The sequence below is a fragment of the Podarcis pityusensis genome (assembly GCF_964106645.2).
Source record: "Podarcis pityusensis genome assembly, chromosome: 9".
Taxonomy (NCBI): Eukaryota; Metazoa; Chordata; class Lepidosauria; order Squamata; family Lacertidae; genus Podarcis; species Podarcis pityusensis.
The window spans coordinates 46,538,292-46,558,042 of NC_138034.1; the positions used below are offsets into that span (position 1 = coordinate 46,538,292).

At 37.6% G+C, this 19,751-nt stretch overlaps 1 protein-coding gene and 1 long non-coding RNA gene across 6 annotated transcripts in view; one reads left to right on the forward strand and one right to left on the reverse strand.

Annotated features, from left to right (window-relative positions):
• Nucleotides 1-212: 212 nt before the first annotated feature.
• Nucleotides 213-19,751, reverse strand: part of LARP1B (La ribonucleoprotein 1B) — a 29,643-nt gene continuing 10,104 nt past the window's right edge. For 3 of the 5 annotated variants that reach the window (XM_081021878.1, XM_081021882.1, XM_081021879.1), the window contains exons 7-19: nucleotides 19,391-19,559; nucleotides 13,041-13,185; nucleotides 12,016-12,190; nucleotides 10,998-11,167; nucleotides 8,998-9,369; nucleotides 7,861-8,005; nucleotides 7,283-7,494; nucleotides 6,825-6,931; nucleotides 5,103-5,263; nucleotides 4,413-4,557; nucleotides 2,911-3,020; nucleotides 2,693-2,820; nucleotides 213-2,186 (exon numbers count right to left, since the gene is read on the reverse strand). In XM_081021878.1, coding sequence (XP_080878004.1) covers nucleotides 1,956-2,186; nucleotides 2,693-2,820; nucleotides 2,911-3,020; nucleotides 4,413-4,557; nucleotides 5,103-5,263; nucleotides 6,825-6,931; nucleotides 7,283-7,494; nucleotides 7,861-8,005; nucleotides 8,998-9,369; nucleotides 10,998-11,167; nucleotides 12,016-12,190; nucleotides 13,041-13,185; nucleotides 19,391-19,559 — 2,270 coding nt within the window. In that variant the 3' untranslated portion in view covers nucleotides 213-1,955. The remainder of the gene's footprint in view (nucleotides 2,187-2,692; nucleotides 2,821-2,910; nucleotides 3,021-4,412; nucleotides 4,558-5,102; nucleotides 5,264-6,824; nucleotides 6,932-7,282; nucleotides 7,495-7,860; nucleotides 8,006-8,997; nucleotides 9,370-10,997; nucleotides 11,168-12,015; nucleotides 12,191-13,040; nucleotides 13,186-19,390; nucleotides 19,560-19,751) is intronic. The other 2 variants (XM_081021880.1, XM_081021881.1) reach the window with 1 other exon arrangement.
• On the forward strand, nucleotides 6,961-17,182 carry LOC308485897. Its single transcript, XR_013990832.1, has 3 exons — nucleotides 6,961-7,240; nucleotides 12,577-12,615; nucleotides 15,260-17,182. It is a non-coding gene; the product is annotated as an uncharacterized lncRNA (long non-coding RNA).

Below are 19,751 nucleotides of genomic sequence, written 5' to 3' on the forward strand. Positions count from 1 at the left end.
GTACCTGCTAAAATCATGTGAATTAAGAAGGTAAATTAAGACTTTTTCATAACTTAAATTTTGGCCGGAAAAGAAAAGCCCCTGGTCATGCTTAGTTCCACTCACTGCTGCAACAAGCTCTAGACATGCCAGTTTAACTAATAGCAACACAACACTATTACTACACAAGTTTAAAGAACAAGATTGCTTAAGAACCACACACTACACAAAGGTGACTTTTTTGTATTTTTATAAAATCTGCAAAGATACCACAAATTATGCATACTAAAGGCTAGATATGCACACATTTCATTCAAATAAATGAAAGTAAATATATTTCTTTTATATACAGTTTAATCCAAATTTACAATTGCATCATTTTCATGGAGGAGGTGGCATAGATAGAGCACAGGTTTGAGATGTATAACTTCAGCACACTGAAAAGATGCTATATAAAATGTGTATCATCAATTCCTAGTTCCTTTGCAAAACAAAGTAGTTCTAAAAGGCTAGTTTGTGTGTAGAAATTAATTACTGGGAAATCCTCTTATATTCATATACAAATATGCACATATTCATAATTGTTCTATTCAGATTCACAAGGCAATAATGACAGAAAATTGCAATGGATTTCAACCATATCTACCAGAGAAGTCCAATAAAACTAAAATGTTGGATCACTTAGGATATCTCCCAGTAATAAGGCATCAAACAGTGTTAGGCTTTATTTGTAGAAAGTTACCTGAAGACAGCTGAGTATCTCACTGTTTTGCTGTATGTAATGAAAATGCACCTATTCCTACCACTCCTTCCACTTCAGGGAAGGAGGTTTTCCGTTTCCTTATTCTAAGCATTTTAATTTACAATAACTGAAATGAACAGGTAATTACAGGTTAAGTATCCCCTTAACTTCTACCTCCCAATACAAATAACTACTATTTGAATTAATCATTTACATTTAAGAAAAGTGATGACTTGGACAATTTAAATTCAGTTGGTCGTAGCAGAGTATGAAATTTGCACTTTATTTAAACCCATTTTGACAACATTTTTTAGTATGTACTATATTTGTACTTTAAATAAAAACAGTGTCAAATTTGTACTTTAAATAAAAACAGTGTCAAATAACAAAATATAATTGTTTAAAAATAACCTCTCCTTGAAGTGCAAGTCACTTAGTAGAGCAATTAAACAGAAAACACAAGCATCTCTTCTAACCGAAGGGTGATTAGTGAGCCACATATTACTTTTATCCTTCTGCTTAAACTTAAAGATGTAACGTTTACTAAGCCATACCCCTTTCCCTCTGCAACCTACTTTTGCCTAAGTACAAGTATGAACCAGCATAAAATAAAACACCTTAAACCAAAGAGATTGATGCCTAACTCAAAATTTCATACTCAATGCAAAAGAGATCCTGAAATAAACTAAAAAGCAAAACAAAATCCAGCACCCAAGAAACGTGCACATTCCTATACAGCATGGAGTGTGCATGTATTGTAAAAAAAAAATGTTGATAGTAATATATGCATTTATCAACTTATGTCATTTCTCCATTAAAAATGTCTTCTTTTTGGCTTCTATAAGTAGAAATAATGATGGAAAACTTGAATGAAAAAAGCTTTGTAAGTTACATGAGTATACCATAACTTCTTTAAGAAGTATGAGCTGAACCATAAGGCATCCCAAAGTATTTTTGCATATAATATTGGAATGCAGATCCTGTAAACAATAAGTCAAGGACAGCAACACGGAGACCAATATATTTTCCCTAGGATCTCTTTGATTATTCGCCAAACCCAGTACAACTGATCAAGGGCAAGTACTTGGAACTTAATTTTGTGAGAAACCAATGCGATCCTTCGTTTTCCTATACATTTGTTTTTAATCAAGCTTTAAAATAGCTCTCCCTGAAGATCCTTGAGCTAAAATACTGGCATTAGGAGTTGATCTCAAGGTTCAAGCTTAATGAAAGTCTACTGCTCAGGTATATCACTTCTTGATTTTGTGGCAGTACTGTTCTGGTGTATGCTGTTACTCAACTCCTGTACAGTATTTGTAGTGGGAAAGTTTATTGGGACCCACGCCTGAGGGGCAGCTGTAGAATTACCAGCAAGGATCTTGGAAGAATTGGATTGATGTCTATGACGATCACTTTCCTCACCAGTTGGATGTCGTTTTCTCCCAGATTCTTCACTAATGGGAGGCTGAAAGAAAGCATGGAAATATTATTATACCCTTGCAGTTATCAGAACTTATTATGATCTAGTTTTGAACCTCAAAGCCTGAGCATTTAATGGTTACTCCACATGGCTGAAGTGCAGTGACATCATGCCAAAATATGAGAAATTGTTTCTTGAATAAATAAAGGGAATGTGGCCTGCATGAAAGGTATCAAATACAACTCAGCAACAACATTTTCTCTTTTAAGACCTGCTTTGCTCTAGTTGTCACTGTCAGGTATACAAGATTATCTATACAGATGACATGTACAAAGTTTCATAATGCAGAAAGCAGAATAGAAAATGTGCAGCATGACTACAAATCGGTTTGGAATTTCAGACCATATTACATTTCAGAATGTCTTAAACTTACCCTCCAATCTTAACAGACATTTGTTGACTTCACATTAAATTTGGGGGTTGTGTCTCTTAAATCAGTCAGTAATGTTAATACACTAAATTAATTTGCTTGAGATAGCTTGAACACTTACATCTACTCTGAAGTCTTCCAATCTTTTAAAGTTACAGAGGTATTCTTGAAGCTTTGGATCAATAGGTGGAGTTTTAGACTGTGAATACTTTAGATAAGCCCAAAATTTTTCTAGTCCATAGAGTTGACCTAATGAGAGAACATGTTGGAGATATCTTAAAACTAATTAAGCATGAAGTCAAGCTATATTACACAAGACCATTATGAACAAGGTGTTACCAGATTCATAGTCTCTCTTTGTTTCTTCTTGGAAATCTTTGAAGATCTCCTGCCTGAACTTTTTTTCCAGCCCATAGCTGTAAAACCGGAACAAACACTCCAGACCGTATCTGTAGAACAGTGAATAAAGAATAAGAGCACAAAAATCTCTTGATGCTGTTTTACCATATTTATTGTTCTCCTTATAGCAAAAACAACAACAACAAAACATCACTTTAAGGATCAGCCATGGGAATCTGGGAAGCTTATCCAGCTATTCCAATTTTCATAAGCTAGTTCTCTCTCACACACACACACTCGCCCACCCCTACCCCTCAGTACCTTGTTTCTTGTTGAGTATGCCATACCCTGAAAACAGAACAGCATATTTTCATGATGACTTTTACAGAAGGAATTTAGATATGATGAAGTGGAGGTGGGGATTCTAGATGATAAACGACTGTCTTACACTAGTTAACTGTAGCTACATAGTGGAGAAACATCCCTGGACTTAATTTTGGACAGTGCCCAGGCCCTGGTGTGTGCTATTTTCATGTTGATCAGCACAATAGTGGTGAGTATATTGCTAACAAATATAACAAGACTTGTACATAATTCCACAAAGATTCCTAACAAAAATGGAGACGGTGGAAGCACCTGCCTGTTGGGTTTTTCTGTCATTTGCTTTGAATCAAAACTCTGGCAAAAATTTAGACATTGAAAGAAGGATCTTTACATTTGTTAAGTGCACCCAAAGCTGCTATCCAATGAGGAACACTAGACAGCCAAGGATTCCTAGCAAACAGTCTCTTAAATTATCCATCTGATAACTTTTTACAGTCTGTTGTAAGCTCCATATTCAAGAGGAAACACTGCATGATGGAAAGAAATCTTTGTTTTCTATTCTGCAGCTGGAACCACTTTATTTTGCTATACTAATGCTTCAGAAGCACCAAACCAATGCCATTAACCAACCCTGGATGAGATCTTCACGTCTCGCACCTTGAAGAAGTCACACAATATCCTGAGAGATCCCACCCATCCTGCTCACAACTTCTTTGAACTGTTGCCTTCGGGCAGAAGATATAGGACAATGAAAACACGAACCACACGCCTTCTGAATAGTTTCTATCCAAGAGCTCTGATTGCACTAAATAATGATCTCAGGGCCAGTTGCAAGAAATAGCAAGTAGGGAGTAGGAAGGAATGAGACAGGTTTTTAGGTTATGTTATGCTTTTAATAGGTTATGTTACATTCTGGAGTATGATATGTTTTTATAGATTATGTCTGAATAGGATGAGAGTGTTGGAGATACGTGCAAATGTGTATGTGAACCCGGTCTTTGGGTGGGTGTTTGATTTTCGTTGTTGTGTATACTGTGTATATACGGACAATGACAATAAATTTATCTTAATCTTATCTTAATCTTAATCTTAATCTTATCTTAATCTTAATATTGCTGTACAAGTTGGCACTGGGTTCCTGTACCGTATATGACTTTACAAGCCAAACAAAGCACTACCTGTAGTGTTCTTTTGCATCATCTAGAGCAAGTTGCTTGAATTCTTCATACATTTTCTTGTTAAAGTGGTCTCTGAGGAAAAAGGACCAGAAACGAAATAGTGTGTTCATTTCTTGAGACTGGCCGATTCCCAACCGTTTCCTTTCTGGAGACAAAAATAATAATAAGGTAGCAAAGATGAAAGATAATCTATTTGGCATTCTAATTCTACTTTCTTCAGAACAGATGCTTTGTATGAATTTATGCCACAAAAAAAAGCAACAAAAAACAATACACCTTACACTACAGCTTGAAAAGAAGTGAACGTTAAAGTCGCTTATGGCATTTATTTATTTCTGTTTCTGCCATGCTCCAGTGAGGTCAGGGCATCAAAACACAAACCTGATTTTTCTATAAAGATAACTAAGAGGCAATTTTTGGCCATGCTTCCTTTCCTGAGCCCTGAAAAGCTGCCCTGAGGGCAAAAGGATGCAGAGGGATAATCAAAACTACCTCCCCTTTTACTTCAGCAGGAGCACCCACTTGCGATCCAAGTCCCTTTCAAAAATATGTAGTTATATAACATTGTTGACATCCTACAAGCTATAAGAACAAACACAAAGCAAGAACATAAATGGTTATGGTTCTTATAACTAAAGACAAAAAGCTATTTCCCGTTACAGTTGCAGGAAAAAATATCGTATTTTTTACCATTTAGGCATCTACGGCGATATTTGTGGTACACTTGCTGTGTAAAACCATTTTCTTTTAGAAGTTCATGAGAAGGATGCTGAAATTTAGGAAGCGAATTTGGAGTACAGCCGTAACTTCCAGATAGCGGAGCACCTTCCAATGGCGATGCATTTGAACTACTATAGAAAATAAAAGACAAGCTGCTTAAATTCTTCAGAACATTTTTGAAAACAGATAATTGTGCATTCTCTTTTAATGAATAATGTAGAACCAACTTTCCAACCCTGCCACCAATAGGCGGTCCTCAAAGTTAAAGTCAAATCAAACATTCTGAATGCCTCCAGGGTCTATACTAATTTCAAAATGAAGGTGGCAAGACTACATTTAAATGTATAGAATGTATAGCAGGAAACATAGTTAAATAATAATATTTATCTGATCATGCTACCTTTTTGCATGAAGGGAATTTTGGGCAGACGGAAACATAAAATATGCCATCTCTTGCCTGCATTTTGAAGTAGGAGATTCTTAAGGTGTATACCACAAACCTTCCCCAAAATTTTTGAATCTGCTCTGATTTCACAAGGTTCAGGCTGGAGTATAATGCATGTACAATGAAAATTATTTATGTTTAGCAAACCCACCCAATAGATTTGGATCTACATATACTTTTGAGCAAGCCCTTTCTAGTGTGATGTCCTACCGTACCTAACTCTTTATTCAGCTCTGCTTTTTCTGACAATTTGTTAGAATCCTGTAGGATTGCAAAGGCCCTTCAGTTCTGGCACAACAGATATGGAATTACCACAGAACACTCCTCTAGCTACCACTACAGAAAACAAGTCTAAATGACACAGTATTATCTACTATACATCCAAGGAAGGCTTCATAACTGCATTCAGGTATTACCTACTAATTAGTCCTATGCCTGGAACTTCATGACTGTTCCCTGCTGCGACTATGACAATGGTTGCATTTGGATAATTAAAAAATGAATCAGCCTCCTGCATCTTCATGTAATTCCTACCTTCATGAGCAGGAAAACAATCCAGAAAGCTGGTTTAAACCAGGGGTTTATATCCTAGCTTCCCAGTTCAGATGTAGCTACTTGGATTGCCTCCCCGTGCACTTAAAAAGAAGTAAAGCAGCTGCATGTGAATACAGGTGGTTTGTTTTTATCCCAAATGATTGTCCAAATGTAGCCATTCTATTGAGACAATGCCTACACTTAACTAGATAAAAATGTTTTCACAAATATTGATGCCAGATGCAATACAAATGTAAGCCAACAATGTGGCAAGTGCCTGTAAACTGTGTACTACCATTCATAAGCACAAGCTGTTTTGTGTAATACGAATTTGTGTTCTGGAAGAGATTTCCATTCCATTTATATACATGGAATCCATTTCTATGAAACTCCTGACAATATATGCTTGCAGGTTATGTTCATCAACAGGCAACACCTGACCATATCTTGTAGTTAGGGGCTGTGTTTATTTTGAAGGATACCCACCATCTATAAATAACAATTTCCCCAACATAATAGGTGTGAGCACTTGCTCTTTCCCTCTACAGTTGCTGCTCATGTGTGCAAACCTTGCAGCTTTTAAGAGTATTTCATTCCTCTCATTATTCTCTTCCTCTTACTTGCTTTGTTATATTGTGTAATTAAGCAATTTTCCAATGATCCTATGAACACAGAAGATTAAACTAAGTTATAATCTTAAAAAATATTGCTACCTTATAGAAGATGTTCTTGGCCTGTGATCCTTGGAATCCATTACCCAGCCAACATGACATTCTAATGGAGGGTTTGTACTATGCCGTGTTTTTCTTTTCCTCCGTGTCTATAATAAAATATAACATTATAATTTCCTGATGTGACTGGTGCCACTTTTCTGAAGAATCACAGCCTAATTAAAGTCAAGTTTCATAAAGTTTCACATTGTATATCATATGCATTGTGAGGTCATAAAGTTGAGCTTGACTACCCAACTGCCTAGCTTTAAACAAGAAGTTAACAGTGTGACTATTTCACAATGGATTTAGCAGTTTTGGTCAAATCCAAAATTATTATTTCCTATACTACAATATTTGAGCAGCAGGAATTTTGAAAGTGTTACAAAGCCTGTGATCTCTGGCAACAAGAAACAACAGTAAGTATGATCTGAAAGTTTATGTAGAAATAATTTAGCTACCTTAACATCAATGGATCTTGCTTCTTTAACCACAGGATAGAACCTTGGTGTTTTGTTAGGATCTTGTAGCCTTGGTGTACGAGGTGTTTTGGGTGTTCTGGTAGGGTGGACTCTAGGAGATTCAGGGACAGCTGTTGGCAGTGAGCGAGCCATTGTTGTTGGAGGTATTTCTTGGATGCCAAACAATTTACAAGCCAGCTCTTCAGTTAAGTCTAAACAGAAAGACCAGCAGATTAACAGATGAACACTAGGCATCTTGCTTTCTGTTGCTCTTCGAGGCCTTTTACCTGGCTCTGTGTTTATCTGTTTCTTTAAATTTAATGTTATCTTCTTTTATTAACTTCTTAGTATAACAATATTTAATTAAGAGTCCCCCCTTTTTATTTGTAAGAAAAATTCATTGCATATACTCTCAGTATGTATAAAGTAAGTCCCTTGTAACCGAGCTGAACAGGAACCACTATAAGCACCTGGAACTCCATGTGAATAGTGAAGGACTCATGGAGTTCTCAATCAGGTTGCACCATATCAACTACCATCTTGATAACTTATAATTTTGCAACATTATGAATATATACCTTGTTGAGATCTTGGAGGACCCGGAGGAACTTCCTGATTTGGATCAATTGCATGCTCAGGCGTGAGATTGTCAAATTCTTCTTTACTGATGAGATTTAACTTCTTAAAGTTTTCAACTTCTTGCTGAAGTGGGGATAAAAGCTTCTGTAACAATGTATCATAAATTATAGGATAATAGCTGAAACAAGCCATATCAACATGAACTATTTGTTAAATAATCACATATTATTTACTAATATTTTAGTAATTATTCCAACTGGCAAGCAGGGTGCAATGAAACTGTGTCATGCTCATGAAGACAGTAAAACACTAAAATGAAAGAAAACCAGTCCTTCCAGGTTCATATCCCATGTCTGAAATAGGTGATCACCCTTATCAAACAAGTTGCCAAACAGAAAGATTTTGATAGCAAGAATGATTAAGAATGTTGCTCAACCAACTGTCCCATCTTTTTAATATGCAGGAAAAAAGGAAATTGTACCCTAATCTCTCACATCTCCAGTTGTGTATAGCATTATATGCCAATGGTAGGCATGAGCACAGCTAAGGGGAGCAGCTGCCCCCCCAGCAAGTAAATCAATAAAAATAATTTAGGTTCCGCCCCCGGTAACATGAAGCTTGTCCCCCCTGACATAAATCCTGGCTACACCAACGATGGTGGGCTTTATCTTTGGATAAACAAAACCTGCTATGTTCCACACACTGAGTAATATCGCAAGCCCACAGTAATTTCACTTAAAAATCTAAGAACAAAATGCCTTGATCTCAAGATTCTGTGCCTAAAGCAGGAAAAGACCTGCTTTAAACACTGAACTTGAAAAAGATAGTAACAAAACCTAGACAGACCAGACAAATGACTTCTAAACCATTAGTTTCTCAATTTAAATGTATCTTGTTCTTCTGCAAACATGTCACTTATTTTTTTTAAATTGATCTAGCTCAAAAATTGACAATGAGTTCATTCATTTAAAGTCTAAATTCCAGTATTACCAACACAAGTACAAAAAGACCAAAACTTTATTAGCATATGGATTTCTACTTAATTTACCACTGCTGATAATCTGAGCCCACGACATATGTATTTGATTCAATAAACATTTAATACCTATTTATTAACCATTCATTAACATAATTACCTTCAAAGCAATGCAGTCATTTTCACTCTGTTCTGTCCACAAATCTTGTTCATAGTAGTATAAGCCATCATTAATAACTTTGGCAAGTTCTGATGTAATTTTTGCTCGTGAGACATGGTTGCCAGTGCGATCTCCTCCAGGATGTTTTCTCATATATGGTGGCGTTTGTGTTACAATCAAAATCTTATTTAAATCCTGATCATCAATTTCATAATCTGAATCACTATCTGACCACTCAGTGAATGTATTTTTTCGGCCTTCTATTTGTTCCATCTCTTCATCAAACAAAAAATCAAGTTCTTCCTGTTCTTGTTCCTCTAAAGGCAGTGGCTGCTGCTGTCCTGACATCTCCTCAATTGCAGGCACAGATTCCTGGAAAAGGCAAAAGTGTTTCACACTTTCAGTGAATCAAAGCTAATTTATCACTTCTTGAAATAATATTGGGAAAGTATCTAACTGGAAATAAAATGAACAGAGGAATTAACTGCAGGAATAGCAGTTTCAGCATCCCAAGTCATACAGAATGGAACAGAAGGATTAACAAATTATCATTTACACTTCTTAAAACCACACCTTTTTTCTTAGGCTTACAACTCAATTCAAAAAATAGTTCTATAGTGTAACAGAGTTCTAACACTGGCCACAATTCAACAGAGAGCCAAACATGCTTAAGCCTCCTGATTTCAATACGCTGATTGTGGCTGGCATGTTTTGATTGTGGCTGGCATGCTTTACAATTTTTCTTCTCTTTTCCCAAAACAAATTCAGTAGCATGTCACCTGTGGCTGCTTTCCACAGATGTGGGGTATAATGTAAGCACATGTACAGTGGTACCTCTGGTTAAGAACTTAATTCGTTCCGGAGGTCTGTTCTTAACCAGAAACTGTTCTTAACCTGAGGTACCACTTTAGCTAATGGGGCCTCCTGCTGCCGCCCCGCCACCTCGCATGATTTCTGTCCTCATCCTGAAGCAAAGTTTTTAACCTGAGGTACTATTTCTGGGTTAGCGGAGTCTGTAACCTGAAGCGTGTGTAACCTGAAGCATATGTAACCCGAGGTACCACTGTACCAATGATGGATCCATGTAGCTTTAAGTACCTCCCTCCTAAGAAAAACACAATAGCAAGGTGAAGACCAGTCTAGTGCCAGCAGAAGCAACTGTGCAGAGCTTGTCTACCCTTCCCTGTCTGAAAGTGCAGCTCTTGTTCCCATTACTTTAGCAATGCGGAAATAAGGGAAAGGACACTAGCCCCTGCTGCAGTGAGTGAACCATAGGCCACTGGAAAGTAAACCCATTTCAATTCAAGTAAAAGAATCGGCAAAAAAAATATCAACATGGGCACAGATGGATACAAGTCCCTATATACAACTCAGCATGTAATTGTGGCATTGTCAAGCTGATCTCCCTCCTCTACCTTTTTTCCCTTCCATATGCATCTTGCCTATTCACATTTAAGCTCAAGGACAAAGCTTATGTCTATTTTTTAAAAAAGAAAATACTGTGAAGCACTTTGGAAAACAGTATGTAAAGGTGAATAAAATGAATAATTAACAGACAGAGACAATTTGTGCTTGAGACCAAAATCACTAAAAGAATACAGTATATTTGCTAAAGTTATGATGGCCTGAAGGCTGTACTTCGACATGTGTCTAGGTCAGGCATCCCCAACCTGTGGCCCTCCAGATGTTTTGGCCTACAACTCCCATGATCCCTAGCTAACAGGACCAGCGGTCAGGGATGATGGAAATTGTAGTCCAAAACATCTGGAAGGCCGAAGATTGGGGATGCCTGGTCTAGGGTCATGGTACATTACATCCCATGTCTAAATCCACATTTTCCGGAAGGAATTTAAGCCAAGGTACCACTGTAATCTCATTTTATCACCAATTCTAAATTCATTTGAATGTGCCTTATTTATCTAGCATTCTAGGTACAGAACTATCCTGAAATACTTTTTACAGTATCTGGAAGACACGTAACTTAGAACATCTTACAATACCTTTGGCTTTGCTGGGGATGGACGATGTCTTTTTTTAACTTCTATCCAAGGTTCAGAGTCCAGATCTGGCAAGCTTGTAGATAATCCTTTAGACATTGTTTGAAGGTTACTTGTTTCTGTGCTTTTCTTAGTAGTTAGACTTCCCATTCTTGGAGAACTTGGTGCAGATTCTAAGATTGAAAATTATTTCTGTATTTAGAACAGATCAGGCTATTGTTTACTATTGTTTGACTTACTATTTTTCTTTAATGAAGTTGACCTACTTTTCCATTCATGTCCTTATTGATATGTGTTTTAAGACAAATAAGTCTACAGAATATTTTAAAATGTAAGGTGTAGCTGACAAGTGTAGAACTAGAGCTTTGAATCATTCCCTGATCTACTGTCATGTTCCCCTCCTGTTTAGCTGGTAGGACAGTAATAAGAAAAATGAAAGAGTTGATTCCTCCTCTGACTCAGATATCAAGGCCAACAAAACTTATATCACTGACCAGAGAGGAAATCATTCCCAGTTTGGGGAGATAACTACAACTATTAATTGAACTACATGGCAAGAGAAGGTCTACTAGGTGGCAGGCAACTTGAAAAACAGGTAGAAAGAGTGGAAACAAAAAGCAGCAACAAACAAGTGTATTGGTAGTTATCCGGGGAGACAAAGCAGTCCAGGCCCTGGGATAGCCCAGCAGCTGGTGCTGGAAAGGAAATCTCATGAAGGATCTATTCTAGTGCAGTTATTGCGACCTTAGCCAATCTACCTGCATATTCAAGTGTCATCAAAAGGAAGGCAACTGCTATAGAAGTCAGGCTGTTCATTGTCCAAGATAGGAAATATGTTTTCACCTAAAGAACCCTCAACTTAGTGCTTCCTTGGATTAAGATCAAACTTCAAGCAGTACTGTGGGACAGTAGAATGGGGGTGGCCTACTGCACAAGAAAGGGAGTTCTGTGCATGTCCTCAGTCTACAGAAGTTCACATGTTTTTCAGAGTTAGGTGGAAAAAGAAATAAAAATACCTTACCAGTATGTGAACCAAAAACTTTGCCTGGTATAAATTCCGGACAGTTAATAAGCTGAGAAAAGTCTGTTTGTGGAGGTCTGCGTGGAGAGGGTCCTGGAATTGGCCATTTCTCTGGTTCTACTCTTTTCCTCATCTTCTGATCCACTATTTCTACTTCTGTACTGTCCTTTAAAGCCTAGATGACACAAATACATAAATACAAATAAATTGTAATGTTGTATAACACTTTTTTTGTTTCAAATGGCTGTTTCATATATATTATACCTTTTCTACAGAGAAAACAGCTTATCAATAGGATTCACATTTCATCATGAAGCCAACAATGCCTTTCTGATTATCTATTTTTTCTTTGTATCAAAGGGATATCCAAGAGCAGAGATTGCTTGTTTCCTAAATCTTGCAAGAGTCTGAGAGATCATACACTTCCATTTAGAAACAGAAAGTCCACCCCAAAAGTGCTACCACATCTTGACTTATTTTTTATAGTTCCAATGGGTATGTTCTAACCTATTTCTTTCAGAATGAATTTTATAATTGTTTCAATTATTCCTGACAATGTAGGATTGATACCAAGAAAGACCAATGTACCTCTTCTTGCTGGTAAGGAGCCATTAACGTATTCTGCTTTATTAAGATGTATTACTGGTTGTTTGTGTTTTTTTAAAGGAGCACGTATTTTTCACCTTTCTGTGGAAAAGTAATTTAGAATTCCCACATTTGTTTTCTTAAAGTTCTACATTTAACATTTAACAGCCCTCAATGGCAAGTGAAATAACCAAAATATGCTGAAATTCATTTTATATTGATCAGCTTGCATATTAGACATGTATTGCTTTGGTATTTTTTGAATTCAGATGTACAATTTTATAAAAACTGGATTTTGAAGCATTAAGTAGCTTTAGGCTAGACAAAAAAATTGAACCAAGCTTTGTTGAAGTTTCTAATTCAGGTTTCCAAAAAAGATTCCCCCCTCCAAAAAAAATGATTTATATTACAGTAGGGACTAAAAACTGAAATTGGCTTACCTCTAATATTAGACTAACATTTGTAGTAAGAGCCTGCACACGATGGAAACTGGCAATCAAAGAAATAGGCAAGAATCCTTGTTGGTCCATCTTTCTCCTCAAGAAGAAGTCTCTTTCCAAGTTTTCTACACTGAAATAATACTCACTAAATAAAAAAGAATGTTTGGTTAGCCCACTATGTTCTTCTAAACTACCATCACCCTTTATCAAAGCTGGCTTACTTATCTCTTTGTAGTAAATATTTCTTTTCTCACTTTACTAACTTTTTGAAGATATTGTCCTATACCACTGTGAATATTAAATAATAATAAAATAACTTATCAAAATAAAGTACCATTGCTTCACTTACCATGACCAGTAAAAGGAGTCATAGGAATGGTTTATGCTAGCCTGAGTGAAGACAGACTGTTAGCTCCTTCCCCAGCTTTGCTGAGTAAACTTGCTAGTTTCACTGCTGTCTGCTAAAGGCCTAAAGAGGAAAGCAAAGAGGGTTGCTTCTGTGGGGAGAAACAGCGGAAAAGGAGCGAAGAGGGAATCTCAGGAAGAAGATAGCAAAAACTGAGTGCTTTGACTGAGGACTGAGAGATGCATCAGGACAGGAGAGAATGAAGCCTGGTATGCATTGGGCCCACTGAAGCTTGGTTGCTTTTCAACCCCCAACTAGAAAGAAGTACAGTGGATGCTCGGGTTGCGAACGTGATCTGTGCGGGAGACACATTCGCAACCTGCAGCGTTCACAACCCACAGCGCCGCGTCTACGCATGCGCGGGTCAGCACTTGTGTGCATGCGCAAAGCGCAATTTAGTGCTTCTGCGCATGCACAAGTGCCGAAACCGGAAGTAACCCATTCCAGTACTTCCAGGTTTGGTGTGGTGCGCAACCCGAAAACGCACAACCTGAAGTGTCTGTAACCCGAGGTATGACTGCACCTTTCACAGTAAGTAGCCAATAGTACATTCACAGTTGGGATGAAAAAACAACCAACAAAACTCGATTTGCCAAAGTGAAACTATATCTTGGGAGAAAGACAATGGGCTCGTGTTACAGATAGAAAACTTGTTGCCAGAATCTCTGGTCGAGGACAGCTTTTGCAGACACACGTATTCTAAATTGTCTTGTATGGGTTACAGCAGTGGCGTAGCGTGGGGGGTGCAGGGGGGGCCGGCCGCACCGGGCGCAACATCTGGGGGGGCGCTCGCACTCGCAGCTCTCTGCCCCTACCTGGCTCACTCACTCTCTCTCACTGCAGTGCTGGCTGTGCGAATCCGATCCGAGCCGCTGGGTCGCCGCCCACTGTGGAGGGGGTGGGTGCCAGGCGTGCGGTGCGGAGAGAGAGCGAGGGACTATCTGGGGGAGGGACAGTGCAGCGGCCGCCCAGCGCAGCGCTGAGCACGGGAGAGAACCACACCAGACCAGACCAGGCAGCAGCAAGAAGAAGCTGGCAGCGGCGGCAGGTTAGGGGGCGCAAATTACTTGCCTTGCCCCGGGTGCTGACAACCCACGCTACGCCGCTGGGTTACAGAGAGGGGACCCTCTCTGGTAGCTAGTTTGGAAGTTGAAAAACATACACACATCTCCATCTACTTTAGCAAGAGCTACCAAGAGGGACTCTTCTGAGAAGTCCTCAAGCTGGCTTGTGCCATCCTTTGAAAAGTATCTGCAGAGTTGAGAACTGCCTGTGAGATGAGGAGAAGGAATGTATTAGGGCAATTCCTCTGAGGAATGCTTCGTTTCAGAAGCCCGTTTTGACTGTGGCAAAATCAGATAAAATGCACAGCTTTGGGACATTATTATTTGCTTCATCCATCAAAGGAAGAACTTCTCCCTGCCTGGGCAATTTTGGCTTAGAGGAGCAGGGTCTATTTTGGGCTTCAGAAATGCGCTCCATTTCAGTTTGACAGTCTTCAATAATTAGATGGCTATTGGGCTTCCATGTAGGACAAATTCCCACCTGCTCCACACCTTTGTTTTTGTGATCAGGTCTGACAAACCAGCATCATTCATGTTTTCTGGTCCCTTTTTGCTTCTGAGTTCACCCTAGAATGTTCTGTTATGAAACTAGAAGCAAAGGAAGCCTTATAAGTTCAAAATCTGGTAGGTCTCTAGATCAAAGCAGTCTACATCAAACCCAGATTTGGCAGCATCTTAATCACAGGTTTGACAGACTTGGGTTGTTTTTCTTTCTCCATGTGAAGCATGTTCGATTTTTTTCTTTGCAGGAGTTCTCAGGAAGAGCCACAAGAGTAGAGAAAACAAGAAAGGCAGGCAGATGGAGGCAGGTTTCTTCCATAAGACAAAGATAAGAAAAAGAAAAGGCGCTGAAAAATTAACAGGTTAGAAAGAAGAGCCAGTTAAAGTGAAGAAAGGGCATAGAAGAGATTTTCCTTCTCAGGAAAACCAGGATATGAACAGGAGTCTACTCAGCAGAAGCCAAACTATTAACTGTTTCCTGTCTTCAATCAGGCAGTAGAATGCTTTTTCACCCCAACAAAGAACAGCTATTGTATAGAAATACAGAACAGGTGTAATATACAATTAGAGTACACACACCTACTAAGATAAGCATTATCATATGACTAGAATGTATAATTATTTGCAACAAAACAAACTGCACAGTTGGGTACACATGCTGATCTTATCCCTGTTTTCAATACAGTGCAGAAGTAAATGCCCAAGTTAAAAAAATAGTCATTTTATTTTCTCTCTACCTTGCATCAATAATGTGTAACTTCAGTATTCGAGAATAAGACTATCAATAGCTTTCAAGGGCTACACTCTGCTTCCACGGCTGGAGACCATGGAGGCAGTTTGCTTCAGAACACTAGTGGCTGGAAATGGGAGGGAGGGAGGGTGCTCTTTTGCTTGGGTCCTGCTTGTGTGTTTCTCACAAGCACCTGATGGGGCACTGTGAAAACAGGATGCTGGATTAGATGGGACCATTGGCTTGATGCAGAAGGCTCTTATGAGCGTACAGTAGTAGCCACTATTATAGTCATGCAATGGAGTTAAGTTTATTAGTGGCCCCTCCTTCAACTACCTCAAAGTAGCATTAGCTGGGGAAACTCAGCCAGATGGGCGGTGTATAAATAAATAATTAATAATAATGTTATTACTGTATTTTAAATTTCTATTATGTTCATAGAGTAATAGTAATAGTTATAATGGCATTATCATGGAAAGGGAAAAAAGATTAAGTTACAAAAAATGCAATTCTTAGAATGATTAATTTATACTATCATAAAACCACCATGGGATGCATATCCTATACGATAAAACACAAACATTAAAAGATGTGGATAAAAGAAGGGCATGAGCTTTGAAAAGATCAGGAAGATATGCATGTACTTCAGTAAGCTGGAAAGATACACAAATAAAAAGAAACTGCCTAAAGATACTAGCATATTCTCTGCCTTAAAGCGGCATACATTTTTCTACAAAGTGACAATTTAAAGTCCATCTGGGAAGTAAAAATTCTTGGTTTATATTCACTGTGGTCACCTAGAAAATGCTCTCAAAAGTGTTTGAATGAGCTTGTAAGACACCCAAGATTCTTATCTCTGGGAAATATTGGAAAGTGTCCAAAATATGGAACACAGAAAGAAGGGGAAAATACATTTCCATAAGTGAGTTAATAATAAAGGCTCCGGAGATGCTCTCAAGAACAAAGAGTGCATATGGTTCGAAAAGTGTCAAAATATACATATGGAGCCCCCAAGAAAATTAGCCCAAGACAGACTTATAGCTTATTGAAACCATCTACTGATTATCTGAAATAATATCCCTCAATCCCACTGAAGCCAGAAATATGCCACAACATTACATAGGTAGTATAACTTTACCAAACTACGAAAAAGGAAGAAGACATACCCTCAAGGTTCTAGTTTAAGAAAGGCCTTTTCCTCCAAAACATGGAAGGCAACAAATCAATATTTATGACAAAAATACATAATCATTTTAGCTCTGAATTCTACACAACATTCAGAACTCTGATAAGGTAGAAACTCATTTTATCTGAATTCTATTTTCAGAATGGAACCAATTATATTAATTTTCAAAATGATTCCGATAAGGTTTCTCTTAGAACATAAGGAAGTGCAGTTTATGGCAACAAATGCAAATTATGGTTGTGTTTAAAAAACAACAACAACACTGGCAGAATCCGTGACCTGGGAGAAGAGAGGATGGAGGAGGATTGGAAGAAATTTAAGAACTATTTACAAAAACATTGTAACTTGAGTGAATGCTAAGCAGGATGCTAGATCATAAATAAATTGAGCACCACTAACTTAGATGTTTTAAGAAAATAAGTGAGATTGAGAAAATATAACTCTTTTTGAGAATTATAAGATTATGAATATATAGAGGATATAAGAATGCAAATAAGTTAACAAATTGCTGGTAAAAAGTTATAACGATGAAAGTGGGAGCGGGAGATGTGAGGAAGTCAAAAAAATGTGAAAGTTTGTTAAGATATTTGTTACAATGCCTGTTACATTTATTTTTATTGTAAACTCCAATAAATATTATATAAAAAAAATAAAAATAAAAAACAACAACAACAATGTATGCACCTTATATTAATTTTCTCTCTTATAAGGTTATCCCAATTAAGAACAAATAGAACGCTTGGGGGAGGAGGGTTTCAAGGCCAGCTATTTAATTAAAACTATAATTAGCAATACTAGAAATTAAATTATGCATATTCTAACTTGTCTTAACGCTTTATTTCTATATGGCTGCAGAATCTGTAAACACAGTCCAGAAATTCTAGTACTTAATAATTTAGAAAATAAAGACATATTGCAACAAAAGGCTGGACAGACACCCAATTAGAAAATTGTAAGACCTTCCAAACTATTTGGAAGGTGAAAAAAGCCTCTAACATTCCAAGAACAGTAGCACATTCCATGATAAGGCTTGGAAATTTCCAAACTAATTAAGGAGACTTTGTGAATAATTTAACCACTACTGGGATATCTGACTAAATCCTACTATTAATAGCAGAACTTGAAGATATGACCAATATTTGGTTTAACAATGTGCTGAGCATCAGAGGGGGACATCATCATGTTCTACCTTAGAGGATCTGGATTCTATACTGCAAGCTCAGAAATCTGACCACAAAGAAGAAGTGTCTGAGGGCAGTGGAAGCCAGCTGATTAATGTGACATGGAACTGTCAGGTTTCACAAGGCCCAGCAACAATAACTGGGAAAAATTGAAACTGGCAGCCTCAAGCCAGAGTCTATCTGCCAATAAACCAAATTTATTTTTCTTTTTTTCATTTGCATTAACTGTAACAAAACAAGCAAGCAACAAGCCACATAAAATGCAAGAGCAACAAAAACCACCATTAAACTATGGCAAAACAGAGTGTGCAATATGCTAATTCATAAACCCTTCACTACAATCTGAAAATTCTGAACCACACTGTGATCCTTGAATGAAGAGCAGTACAGAAATTTAATTAATAATAACAACAGCAATAATTTTCTCCAGGGATTTGGATAACCAGCCTTCCAAATGGCTTTTCACAACCCATTGAAATACAAGGGAATATTTCCATTTACAGGGGTACCTCACAAGACGAATGCCTCGCAAGACAAAAAACTCGCTAGACGAAAGGGTTTTTTGTTTTTTGAGCTGCTTCGCAAGACGATTTTCCCTATGGGCTTGCTTCGCAAGACGGAAACGTCTTGCAAGTTTGTTTCCTTTTTCTTAACACCGTTAATACAGTTGCGACTTGACTTCGAGGAGCAACTCATAGAACGCGGTGTGGTAGCCTTTTTTGAGGTTTTTAAAGACTTTGGTGATTTTTGAAGCTTTTCCAAAACTTTCCCAACACCGTGCTTCGCAAGACAAAAAAAATCGCAAGACGACAAAACTCGTGGAACGAATTAATTTTGTCTTGCGAGGCACCACTGTATAGCTATATACAATATGTTTTCTTCAATTCAAACACAATGGCAAAGCACCAATAAGTACTTTGGAAAGAAAAATTAAGAATGGCAAAATTACTTCCAAGCCAACATAATTACAAAGTTTTCATATGTACACAGTCTTACTATACCATAACACAAGCATACCTAAGTTACAATGTCAACAAAATGCCACAGACAGAATGGAGTAAGGATGTATACACATGGATTGCATGTGGTTTATAACACCAAAAAACTCAAGACCTGTTCTTATTAAAAGTTCACAGTGAAATGTTTGTAGCATTTCCAACCTATGCCACAGGTTTATTTGAAACCACTGGCTTATTAAATGAATGTAGTCTTGTACAGGCACAAAGTTTAACATCTTGCTTCCCCAACCACCTGCACCATAAACACAGAGCAGTCTACTTACATTTGGCGTTTAATGTATTCTTTTAGTAGTGTTTCATCAACAGAATACACCTGCATTCCTGTTCCATCATCATAGTAATACATCATACTAGTGTTAAGATCTGGCTGAAATGGCTGGTCAGTTCTCTCATTATATTGTTCCCAATAGCCATATGAATAGTCATGGTTCACTTCAGGAAGGAGGAAAATTGAATTATTACAAATTATGAGTCTAAGTATGTGAAAATATAAAGCCTCGACCTAGTCAATGTTTAGAATTATTTGAGAGAGTCAACATTTTATTTTATTTATTTCATAAAATTTACATATCACCTGATTGTAGAAAAAACTTCAAAGCATTTTACAATACATATACAGGAGTC